Source organism: Pyxicephalus adspersus, chromosome Z (genome assembly GCF_032062135.1).
Source record: "Pyxicephalus adspersus chromosome Z, UCB_Pads_2.0, whole genome shotgun sequence".
NCBI classification, from domain to species: domain Eukaryota; kingdom Metazoa; phylum Chordata; class Amphibia; order Anura; family Pyxicephalidae; genus Pyxicephalus; species Pyxicephalus adspersus.
The window spans coordinates 79,949,050-79,961,693 of NC_092871.1; the positions used below are offsets into that span (position 1 = coordinate 79,949,050).

The 12,644-nt window shown below is 38.0% G+C and overlaps 1 protein-coding gene across 1 annotated transcript; it reads left to right on the forward strand.

The window, feature by feature from the left end:
• Positions 1 to 3,659: 3,659 nt before the first annotated feature.
• LOC140344117 (uncharacterized) lies at positions 3,660 to 12,444 on the forward strand. The gene is made up of 9 exons (XM_072431058.1): positions 3,660 to 3,934; positions 5,377 to 5,550; positions 6,176 to 6,333; positions 7,358 to 7,556; positions 8,995 to 9,091; positions 10,184 to 10,355; positions 10,610 to 10,738; positions 10,945 to 11,060; positions 12,275 to 12,444. The coding sequence occupies exons 1-9, from the start codon at positions 3,681 to 3,683 to the stop codon at positions 12,332 to 12,334; spliced, it is 1,359 nt and encodes a 452-aa protein (XP_072287159.1). The 5' UTR covers positions 3,660 to 3,680; the 3' UTR covers positions 12,335 to 12,444.
• The last annotated feature ends 200 nt before the right edge of the window (positions 12,445 to 12,644 follow it).

Below are 12,644 nucleotides of genomic sequence, written 5' to 3' on the forward strand. Positions count from 1 at the left end.
AATTTTTGCAAGACTGTCAGAGGACTTCTCGCTTATCCCTAATAAAGAACACTGTGTCTAAGAATAAATTATGGAAGAATGGTATTAAAATATGTGAGGACATCTTAGCAACCATTCTTAGCTCTGTACAAACTGCTCTGTTCCTGATTTAAGGGTATGTAAAGTACAGAACAGACAGACTCAGACTCCCCTGTTCAAATCACTGCTTTGCAAACACCCACTGTGTGCAGACCCCCTACCTCTGGTGACAGATTTACTCCTATTCAAATAATCAAAAACAGTGACAGCAGGAAATTTCTAGCTTGTGTACAGCAGTCCCTCAACATCAAATATCAATCCATCCTGGAAGATTAGTGACCAGGCAGGGACATTTCTTGTATATTCCAATAGAGGAGAGCACAGCAGGGTGTTGCTCTCTCATCCTTCCCCCTCTCCACAGAACAGCATGGTGTGTGCAACGCTCCTTTGTTCATCTGAAACTAGAAACCATGACAAAAAATTGTTTCCAGTGACAGAAATATGATGTCTGTATGGGCTTTAATATTTTATCACTGCTGCAAAAATGAGATTTAGTCATCTAATCTTATACAAACAACACTTGCTAACCAACTTTGTAGCTAAAACTATAAATTTGGTTATATGAGTTAGGAAATTGCAGCTGTCATTTCTTAACATTAAAGTTTAAAACTTGAAGTTAACTTAAAGTTAGCTTGTGCTGCTGCTTTGATAAAATAAAATAAAATAAAGCATCATCAATATCTTTTATGTTACCATGTGCTGCACATGAAATAAATTTTGCAATTCAAACAATTTTTTAATTTCATATGTATGTCATTATAAATAATGTTAATGAATATCTGAAGTTTAATAATGTTTGATGGTGAGTTGATCCTCTTTGTCACTTTCTCTGGTGTACCCATAATACCCCAGTCCAACACATTGTCTTTAGATGTCCGGGTCAGGGTTTTACCCAAAGTATCCCATTCCATGTCTAAAGATCCAAATACTAGTTTTGTTTCATTAGTGCAAGGACACACCTAGATCACCATATTTAAGGGTTTGTTCCATCAGCTGTGGTCTGGCTGGTTCAAGGGTTGAGGTATTTGTAAACTATCTAATACATCTGTGTCTTGTTAAAATTGCCTTCCCTACAAATTTTGGTAGATGTATTGTCTGTTTTTGTCTTGCCAGATATTTTTTTTAAAGAAAGTATGTGCAAATCTAAATGTATATTTATAAAAAGAGCCTATTTATGCGTCCATCTAATGGCTTTTTGCTTCTGTGAACTAGATCCCCTGGCACTGTGATATCCATGAGCCCCCTTTATAATAACCTAACTATTGTAAATATGAATGATTTGTGAAACCTGTTGTAGCTTTTTTGTGTAGGTCACATGAGGTGCCATTTAAAAAAAAAATGGCAAAAATAGAAGGTTTTATAGTATTGTATGCTGAAATGTTAACAAGCCCTGATGGTATGAGCTTTAAAAATCTACTTTTTTTTAAATCTAATCATCTACAAATCATACAATTTTGTTAAAAAAAAAGGGTTCACTAGTTTACAACCCTTGGTCGTCATGTAATTTCAGAGAAAACCCAATAGTAAGTAACTAAGTTTCTCCAACAAAAAGATCCTTTTTAGGAATATATCAGGGTGTAAGGATTGCATAGGTGACTAAAATGGTTCAGGTCGTTTATCCTGTTGGCTTATAGCTTGGTGACATGGCACACAAAGTCTGTAATAAAAGGTGATTCTGAAAATCTCTACCCTGCACAGGTGGTTACCTAATTTTTCTAAAGAGTGGTGTTGATAACTGAACAGTGCTTTATGGGTCACTGATATAAATCTTGTAGAACAATGATCTTGTAAGCCAATTGTTAAAATGTGTGACAAAAGAAATGGGCAATGTTGGCATTATGGATTCTTGCAAATAGAACCTGAGCTATAATCACACTGGGTGTGTGCTTGACCAGTAAGCTGCAGCAAAATGTGGCCATGGCATCATGCAAATGGACATGTTGGGATGATTTAAGCCATCCACTGATTAAATACTATTATTTTCAGCTTCTGTGTATACTGACTAAAATGTGTTTATCTGTGTAGAAATAAATTTCAGCAATGCATGTCTCCGTCATATCAGATTCAGACCTGTAGCAGGAGCAATTGAATCCCAACCAGCTCCTGGTGGCTGGCACCTGGTCAGTCATTCTGCTGCTTGCACCACAGCACTGGTTCACAAAGAACCAATGGGTCAGTACTGCTCACTGCCACCCCATGCATTCTCTATTAGGCTGCCATGGATAGATGCTACATTCCTTGTGTTCTCCAAAGCAGCGGTTCACTAGCAGGAGGATGCAATAACTGCAACTTATTCCCACCGTCAGTCTAAACATAGCTGCAGGGAAGCTGGGCCAGTGCACAGCTAGGACTGCAAAGTAGGGTATATGAAATTAAATTAACCATAACCTCCTTGTCTTTCCATTATGACTGACAGTGGCTACACTGATGTCTCTTCTGTTAGGAGATTACAACTATAAAGCTGACTATTTATATGGGGTTCCCAGGCCAAATCAAGCAAGTTCCTAGCCATGTATGGTACACCTAATCGATTCAAAAAATCTCCAGTCTGTGCTCACTTTTTGACACTATTTTCTCAATGGTTACTTGCACTTGGAGATTGATTTTCTTTTTATATTTTTTGATTACACAGTTGGTCTAACTGTGCATCATTTGTATGTATGAATAGATTTAGTGTGTGCAGATTTGGGACACCTGGACATGCTTTAACCTCCCTGGCGGTTCATTTCTTTCCGGTTTTATATGTCTAAAAGCTGTACGTTGTTTTTCATGAAAATTTATTTTACAGTATAATAAAGTTTGAAACACAAAATCATGTAAAAATAATAAATTGACTAAATTAAAAACTATTTTATTTAAAAAATACATATTATACTCATACTATTATATATACTGTAAAATAAATGTTCTTGAAAACAATGTACTGCTTATACACATATGAATCCAATATATTGCGTTCAATACAGTTATTTTGTATTGAATGCAATACAAGTGGATTTTGAATTTCCCGCCCTGCCCCACCGGCAACGTACACATGCACCAACGTCATCAGGTGCATAACCGGCCGGAGGAAAAGGATGGATAAGGCTGTATTTACTATTCCTTCCCATAGGTTTACCTACCCTGAGTGTGACTCGGGGTTACCGCTTTTAGCAACTTTTTTCTACCCTGAGTCACATTCGAGGTTACTGCTAGGGAGGTTAAGGACTTGCCCTCTGTTATAAAAAGTGATTTTTTTTCTTTATCATATAATGGCATAGTGTCTTTAATTATACTCACAGATGCTCATATAAGAAAATTTCAGAAAATAAAAGAGCATTATTTTTGGTAGGGGTCTTTTTGACATCTAACTATACCCCACCACAAACCTTTACTGTATGGGGTAATAGAGCTTGGACTGGTTTTGTAAGTAGTTTTTGTAGATACTAACAAAATTTTTCCTTAATTTTTTTATATTATATTGACTGTCAAAATCAATGTTGCTGTCTGCAATAAAATATCAGATTGCCTTCCATATTGGTGTACTAATATGCCTCGGGTTTGATCTTTTGCTTGCCTTGTTTTTCCCCTGTAGGTGACTTTAGAGTTTTTAGGGAGAGACAATGGCTGGTACAAGCAGCATAAGCATCCTTCTAGTATGGGCATCTCTTCTGTGGAGTATCAGAAGCGATCCAGATGCCAGTATCATGGAAAAAGGAAAGAGCCAACTGCTGACCCTTCACAACTTTGCACAGCACCCTAACTACGGAGACTGCTGGCGTAAAGCCCTACAGAGGGTGGATGTGGGCTGCAAGCAGCTAAATGAGGAGGAGCAGAGTCGCATAGCCCTGGCTTTCACTCACTGTCATCTTGAAAGGTGCAAACATGTATAAAAGTCGATCTATTTCTACCTGTGGCTATTAGGAAAATGGCATTATTGTATTTGATCGCTAATTTTTGATAATTAGCCCTCTAATGTGAAGGAAAGCTTGGAATTAAGGGCTTTCCTGGAACATGTTATGTGTACAATTTTATACCCAGAAGACATGTTGGACTAGTCTGTTAATTTTATACACTGTATGACTTCCCGAGATGTAAAAGTACTGAATTGGGGGGGGGGGGGGGTATGTATGTGTTCATTGTTGCCATTTTCTCTAGACCCAAAGTACAATAGGTCTAGTGTATAGATGAAAATTCCAAATGCTTGGATTAGCCATACAAGGATGCCTATATTCTCATTTATACCCAAGAAATGCCTTTTACAAAGATCTAATTAAAGGCCACAGTTGTATATTTGGACCCAAGCTAAGCATAATAGTTACATTCAACAGTAGGATGAAAAAAGACATAAATCCATCAAATTCAACAACTATGAAAATAAACATATCCCAGATAAATATATATATATATATATATATATATATATATATATATATATATATATATATATAATCATTTGCCACTTGGCTGCCCAATCAAACAGTACATCCAGGTCTGCTTGTAGATTATAGACATCCTGTATGGACTTGGTTCCATTACATAGATTGGTGTCATCTGCAAACACAGAAATGGTTTTAATCCCAAACTCTATATCTTAGATTCATACAGTGTTAAACAGTAAAGGTCCCAACACTGAACCCTGGGGTACACCACTAATAACCTTAGACCATTCAGATTATGAATCATCAATCGCTACTCTCTGGATGTGATCTTTAAGCCAGTTCTCTATCCATTTAAAGATTAAAATTTATGAAGCAGTCCTTATTGTTTGGTAAAAAAAAAAAAAAAAAAATAGTGGGTGTGTGCCTCACATACACGTTTGCAAAATCTTCAAAAAAATGGCCCACAGTTTTTTTAATTTTTAGTCACGATGGGGGGTGGGGACTTTAATACACTCCAGCCCCTAGAAAGCTGTATGGGAATGTGACTTTTGTGAATTAAAATAGTAAACAGGTAAGGGGGGGGGGGGCTAATAATTCTGTTGTAGAAAGACCACTACATCAAACCCAGTAAAAGACTTTAGCTTCATATTCATCTGGAAATAACGTCTGCCTGATCTGGAAAGGTAAATTGTAGTAAAGTGCATAAGTCAATAAATTTGTTTTTTTTTTTTGTTTGTTTTTTTTTAACCATTTTAATTGTTATGGAAAATAAATAGTTTGTACTGGATGTAACATCACAACCTTGAACTAGTAAAATTTAAAGTCTTATTTTCCTGCTCTTAAAAGCTAGATTACATATATAAATCCTATTCCAATTTAAATATTTGTTCTTTCCCTATGTGTTGGCTAATACCAGGAATCTATAATACTCTTCTAGGTCTGGAAGAGACTACCCAGCCTGCTCAGAATACAGTGCTGTCCGTCAGTGTACGCATGGAATGGATTCGGTGGCATTTAACACTTACACAGAGTTCTTTACTCACGCGCACAGTATTTGTTACTATCTACAGAACGAGCTGTGGCAGGAGAGGGCTCAGGACATAATTTTGAGGTATGTGACCCAGAAACGCGTTCTGGTATGTTAGGGCTTGGTAATTTGTGTGTTTTGAAGGGAAGGCAACCTATTTATCTCTGTGCTTCTTGGAAACCTATGGGCTCACCTAACTTCAAAAGTTGGCTTTCGGAATGCCCAGGAATCAACAAAACCTGGTCCTCTTTTAGGTAGTTTACCAACTCTAAAGCTTCCTGATCATAAACTGATCTGTTTCCCCCATCCTCGCCTATCTATTGGCAGCCAAGAGGAAGGTTTGGGAACTAATGGGGACCTAAAAAAGTTACCTTGAGACTGATTTCAAAGGAAAGGTGAGCAAAAAGGTTTATTCCAAGGAAAAATGTAAAGTCACTCCTGGAAAGACTGTAGTGATATGCCCAGATTAAACACACTTGCAATTTATATTAAGGTGTATAGTAATTTTTTTGCAAACTGCAAGGCATCTATGCTACAAAAGGTAATGGGGGGGGGGGGGGGTTTTTTTTTTTTTTTTAACCCTACTACAGGTAAAACGCTTCCCGAAACATACAAAAGGTATTGTAAAATGGTATTTAAATTACAAGAGTTGTGAAATTGCGTTTCAGTCTCAGTGATGGCATAGATGGGGTTCTTTCTCTACCTGCAGGCTGACTGTGAATTCCGATAGTGTAGCCCGCCAGCTAGAAGCTACAAATATTATGGCTGAAGAAATGATGCAGGCACAAAATGCAACTCTGCAGTCTCAGGAGGAAATTTTACGTACTGGACACCTTCTGAAACAAACGCTTCACGAGTCCACCACTGGTGAGTCAAAAAAAAAAACTTGCATGCAAAATAGTAGAGATGGGGCAAGTGAACAGGCTAGGTATGCGCTTTGGGAGGTTTACATGGGTATGTTGTTTGCAAATACACTAGAGACCACCAATCTTTGGATGGTCACCAGATTTTGCATTCTCCACTGGAAGCCTCTGCTAGTGGAGAACAGTTCTGATAACCATAGAACTCCATCAATAGTACTGATCAGCAGAGCTGTAAGGAATTGTAGGATGCTGATCATTGGACTACCTGTAACCAGTGCCACAAATCAAAAAATGGAGGACTGGAACTTGCAAAAACCTCATAAAAACACAAGGATGGTCCTAAGTCTGAAAGGGAGAAATTTGTCTTAAACTAATGTAAGGTGTATCTCTGTTTGACCCTTGAATGAATAAGCAAAGTTCACAAGGTGAAAAGCTTGCAGTATTTTTACCACAAACGCCAACCCTTTGTCGGAGGAATGGGTGTTGCAAAAAGCTACACCATGACATTACCCATAACTGAATGGATAGAAATCATTGCTCTACTAGATAGAGAAAATAAAAATTCATACTGAATTAATTTAGTTGCTTTCTGCCTCCAGACCAACCATACTTCCTCAATTCCCTTCTTTTAATCATCTAGTGGCCAACATACATTCCATATTCAGCCAAAATTTTGCTTCTTTCTCTACCTGTTTTAGCAAGATTGCACACCTAAGCAAATACACATGTAATAACATACTCCTATAGGACAGCTTGTGCAAAAATCCAAGTCTTAATTATTCTGGTTCTATAAATGGGGAAATTTGCTATTTTGTAACCCTTAATTTGTGCAGGGAAAAGATTATTCTTAACCCAACATATGTTTTAAAGTCATCCTGTGAGTTATACGTAACTGTTTAGTTATACTAAAAGTGGACACTTTAACTTTACTACCCACCTATATTTTTAGGGGTGTGCTTGTCCCTGACTGCACTTTTTTAATGCAATGCTTTTGGGACTTTCTCAGCAAAATCTTTTTTGTCTCTCAGGGATGAAGCAAGCTTTTGAGGAAATGCAGCAGTCTGCTAATGAGCAGCGTCTGCTTTACTCTGAAATCTTTAACCGAATCACCTACCTGCATCAGTTTGTTGTAGGGGAATCCAACACACTGTACTCCTTCCTGTATAACCTCATGGGCTGTGCTGCTGCCTTTCTGCTGACTTCCACTAAAAGAACTGCCAATGCCAGGTATGTCCACATCTATGGCTGTACTTTCTTTATAATAGTAACAGGAGATTACATTAGTTTAAGTGCTAACTAAAAACCTTTAACTACAAATGTCCTACTTTCAAAGCTAAGATGTATGATATAGGTTTGCTATAAATCCCAACAACTTTCACTAGATTGAACACCAAGGACAGTTTCATGCCCACCATTAAAAAAATACATGGCCCTGCACAAAATGTTTTTTAAAAGGAAACCCCACTAGTACTGACAAGGTAAATATCAGTGGACCAGATGGGTCGCTATATGCACTCTGGTCTTTTAAAATGTTTAGACTAAGACTTAAAAATAATTTGAGGGATCTAGTGACTTTCTAGTGTCAAAATTAATCCTGCATAAAATACTAGTCATTTTTCAAGGCAGAGTCAGCATGACTATTGGGCAACTAACATTTCCAGGAAAAGCCCAGTAATGGCAGCATTTATGTTTCTTTGACCAGTTATTAGTAAATACCCCATTTTACTAGTTCATAAAGTATCCAATACCTGTGCACTTGTTTTAGGTTACTGCCTCAGAACTGAATTTATTAAATCGCCATGGCAGCCTAAGAATGTGAGATCGGAAAAGGTAGCCACCATTTTCTCAAGTATTTGTTTTTGTTAAAGTGTAAACCTTAATGGGCCTGGGAAACCTTGTTGGATTGTTATTGGTTTCTATAGACCCATCAATTATTTTCACTTCCCTATCTGCTCACAGAAACTCGACAAGAAGTAGATGTAAAATCTCTCTAAGAATCCTACCTTTGACCACAACGACAACTCCATTTTTCTGGTGACCACCATATTTTGGACTCGCTTTCTTTCCTGGTGGCCATGTTTAGCAGGATGAACAGTGAGTTTAGATCTCCCCAAATGTAGATACAGAGAGAATAAAATCCAGATTAAACTAACTTTTTTACTGTATCCATAATTAAAAAAAAAAAAAAAAAAAAAAAAAAAAGATTGACCTGGAGTTTTTCCTAAGACTGTCTTTGTCAGCTTGCCAGTGCAGGGCAAAGTGACAAGGTCTCTGCAAAAGGTATCCCCCACCTCCACATTCTTACCATAACTAGTGTTCCCTTGCAGCCAGAAGGAACCCCTAGCTCTTATGGGCACAGGTTAACTTGACCTCCTTCTTTGTGATGGTGCCCCAGCCTTTCAATTGATTCAAAAGCCTGAGCTTTGTTGCAGGGTCAGGGAAATTTCTTGGCCACTCCACCAGGTTGCCAACACAGCCAATTGAAAAGTAGACTATGGAAGAGTCAGGAGCTGTAAAGAAGCACTAGTATGATGAGGATATAGGGTGGTCAGGGGACACCCTTTTCAAAGACCCTGTCACTTAACATGGGTGAGATGATGTCTCTAGGTAAATGGATTACATAGAAGATTGATATTTGCATTTTTTTTTTAATGTTTTTCCACAGATTGGCCCTGTTTATCTTGGTTGCTGCTAATGTCTACCTGGAGAGGTTGATCTGCTCCTATATCATGGGCAACACCCAGCCTAGTTATGATCAGACGGTATACAATTTTTTTTCTAAAATGATCTATTCTATTGATGGGGAAATTGAGCATTGAAGCGCAAGTCTTAACTGATTAATCCGTCTGAATTGTACATCTTTCATGGGGGAAATCTAGTATTGGCTATTTATTACCCACTCTTAAAACCCTAGCTGGTTTATTTTACATATTTAATGGCTTCAATGCTTTGAGTTTCTAGATGCAGAAAGTGTTCTTCACATAGGTTTGCCTAAAACCAAACCCCATTTTTGTACATCATGGTTAAAAAAAAAGAAATCAGATTTTTTTTGCAATACTTGACACTTCTCTGGAGCTGTACCTAATGTCTTGCTAGACTAATTTCCATCTTCATTTCCATTCCACTTAATGTTTCCTCTTCCAGGCTAAATGATGTCCAGGGTTTTTCAACCCACTTTTCGAGCCCAGTCTGTCTTGGACATTCCCCCTTGTGGCTAACAGTACTGCTTCATAGTATGGTGCTCCTGCATAATTTCTTAAAGGGAACCTATACTGAAATATATAAGCTACTATTGCTGGGTCCAAAAAAAATACAGTTTACCTGGTTGGTATTCTGGGCCAGTGATTCAGAAGGTGTTACAAGGAGAGGATCAGAACAAGTTTATTTGGCTAATTGCAGCACAGCTTAAATAACCATAAGCTGCATGCTTGTTTCAGGTGTTTGAGTGAAACCAGGAGATGAGCTTTACTCCCAGAGAACTGGCCTTTCCATTGAGCTCAGCAATGGCACCTTGGTTAATTGCTCAGCATTTGATCTAAGAGTTGCTCTTTCCATGAGTAAGGACCACCTAGTGCTGACCCTGTGGATCGCAAGTAGATTGTATGTATAGCAAAAAAAAATGGGTACAGGAGGGGGGTGTTGAATTTTAAGGGAGTTACATGATTAGAAAGAAACTTACTAGCTGACAGTTTTATAAATGGTATTACAGGCATAACAATATAGGAAGTCCATCACTTGCAGAGTGTGTACATGTATGTCAGATTTTGTTTTTTTAAATGGTCAAATTTAAACGAGGACCTCATAGAAGAACTTGGGAATTCCTAGTCATGTGCTCCTTTTGGGTTTGTCCTTAGGAAAATATCGCCTTCTGGGTTGGAATAGCTCGAAAAATCTCCATTTCACTTGGTCTGCTGATCCTGATCTTTTTCTCTGTGACTTATCGTGATGTGCAGCAACAGACAATGGAGGTGCTTCAGGAGATGAAGGAAACAAAAGCTGAGCTACAGAATATCATACAGGGGGCAAGTATGTTTTTCCTCTCAATCAGTTCTAATAATCAAATGGCCAATGCTTGGACAGGAGAAAGAAAGAAATCATTGAAGGATTCTTTAAATAAAATTTCTAAGGTTTAGGATGGAAGGGCCTATGTTAGTCAGAGACTGCAACAGTATGCCCTTTACTTTTTAGCTTGTTAAGAGATTCCTGGTTTATTCTAAATGTGTGTATTTTGGTATGTTTTATAGATGTAACTTTTGTTGTGCATTTTGTGTCCTCTGCAGAGAAGCTGCTTAACCAACCAGGGTCTTTTTCTGACAATACCTTCATGAATGGATCTCTGTTTGGGGATTCTGGGATTTCAGAGATTGCAATTATAAATGTGCCCCCAGTGAAGGGCGATGTACAGCTTGGTGAGCTGACACCTCAATTCTACACACAATCTTTTCCTCTCCCCACAAGCTACCACACACAAGTCTTCTATACTGTTCACACAACTTCAACATCCTGCTCTTTAAAGGCTGAAGGTGGTCTTGATTTGCACCTACAAAAGCACAATACAAAGTGTCTTCCTCTCACAACTGCTTTATAATGCATAGCTCTGACTTTATCTGTACAGAAAATCAGTTGATCAGCAGCACGCCAAAGAGAAGAGCTCGATCTCAAAGTGGAGGACGGAAAAGGGTCAGAGCCGTAGAACCAGCAGTCCACAATGTTCAAGTTGTCCATCCAGTAGTAAGTGTGGATTTATACCGGACACAAAGGCCACTACTAAATTCATGAGGAGTTTCATATATAAATGAAGAAGAGGTGTTCAGAAAAAAGTCAGGACTTCTTTGGTCAGAAAAATCCTGTTAAAGGGATCACACACAGAGGATCTTCTAGTAAAATAATTTTGCATGCAAAGGTTGTAGTAGAAAATCATTGTGATGTTTTATACCTTCAAAGACCTACTGTGTGGTAGGATCAGGCGCCCAATAAACAGTCAGTTTCCCAATCTTCATTAGCAGCACCCTTAGACATGGCAGTCTGAACAAAAAAAAGGCTCGATAGAGGAATGCCTTCTTCCTACTGTTGATCTACTAAAGATGTTAGAATTCATGGCTGTCATCGTAATCCAGTGGCTTTATTAGGTTTAAATTGCTTTCCTGGAACAGGCCTGCGTATCAGTTGTCCCAGGACACTTGCTGCACCATGCTTGTCACTTCCAAGTCAAAGGGCTTGCTCCCACCGGTGTGTGGGTTAGTATAACTGTTTCCTTGCAGAAACACAAGTGTGGCACACTGTGTTTGCATGGATGTGCTGGATGGCTTATTGTTGATGGCACCTTAACCAGTACCAGTCTGAATGTCAGCAAATGCTTGTGTGCAATCCTGTTTCTAAAACAATGCAAAATAGTCAGTGCAAAAGTGAGCATTGATGTCTCAGTATTATAGAAAATGTAAGTCACCAGCTCTTGAAGAGCCCTTTTGAACAAAGGGTATGCATAGAAATATAGAATACTTTCTACAGTATCATAGATTTTGCATAGTAAAGAATCTTAAGATTAAAACAAACTAGTAATGGGGCTTCCCTGTAGTTAGTAACTCTTAGAGATTTTGCACTAGAATACACTGGAAGGGAAATCTTTCATGAAAAAACACGGGTTGCTAATGCTTGGATTTAACTGCAACATTTGATTTTCTGGCTGTTGTGCTAAATTTAAGATCTATAACCCAGGACAAGTTAAGACTTCCTGATGTGAGTTCTTGTTGAAGAAAAGTATGCACAAGAGTTCTGACAAACCTTTTTTTGCAGGTACCAGTATGTGTTTTTTTTTTTTTTTGTTTTTTTGTTTGTTTTTTTTCCAAGAGGCAACAATGGATGAATCAATATGCATAGTAAATTGATCTGTGGAATTCTAGTTTGTGGTGCTAGTTACTACAAAATGCTCCTTTTCCTTATTTCAGACTACAAGATACAACCTCCGCAGTAGTTTGTCCATGAACGCGAATTCGTCTGCCTTGTAATTGTAATGGTGAATAGCCTGGAATGTTATTACTTTGTCAATTTACACGTTTGGCATTGTGTTTTTATTTGTGGTATGAAATAAATGTATTAAATAAATAGCTTGGTAGACATCCTATTTTGTGAACCTTGTAATAGGGGTGTATATATAATTTGTACTAGGTAAAAATATGAAGGCTGCCAGGGTCTTTTTCCCCCCCAGTACTAATTGCTTTGCAGTCTACTTTTGAAACTCAATCCTTTAGATACTTGTTAAAGGCCTATGCCCTAAACTTTGGAAGCCATTGGGTAAGCATGATTGCCAGACAACTT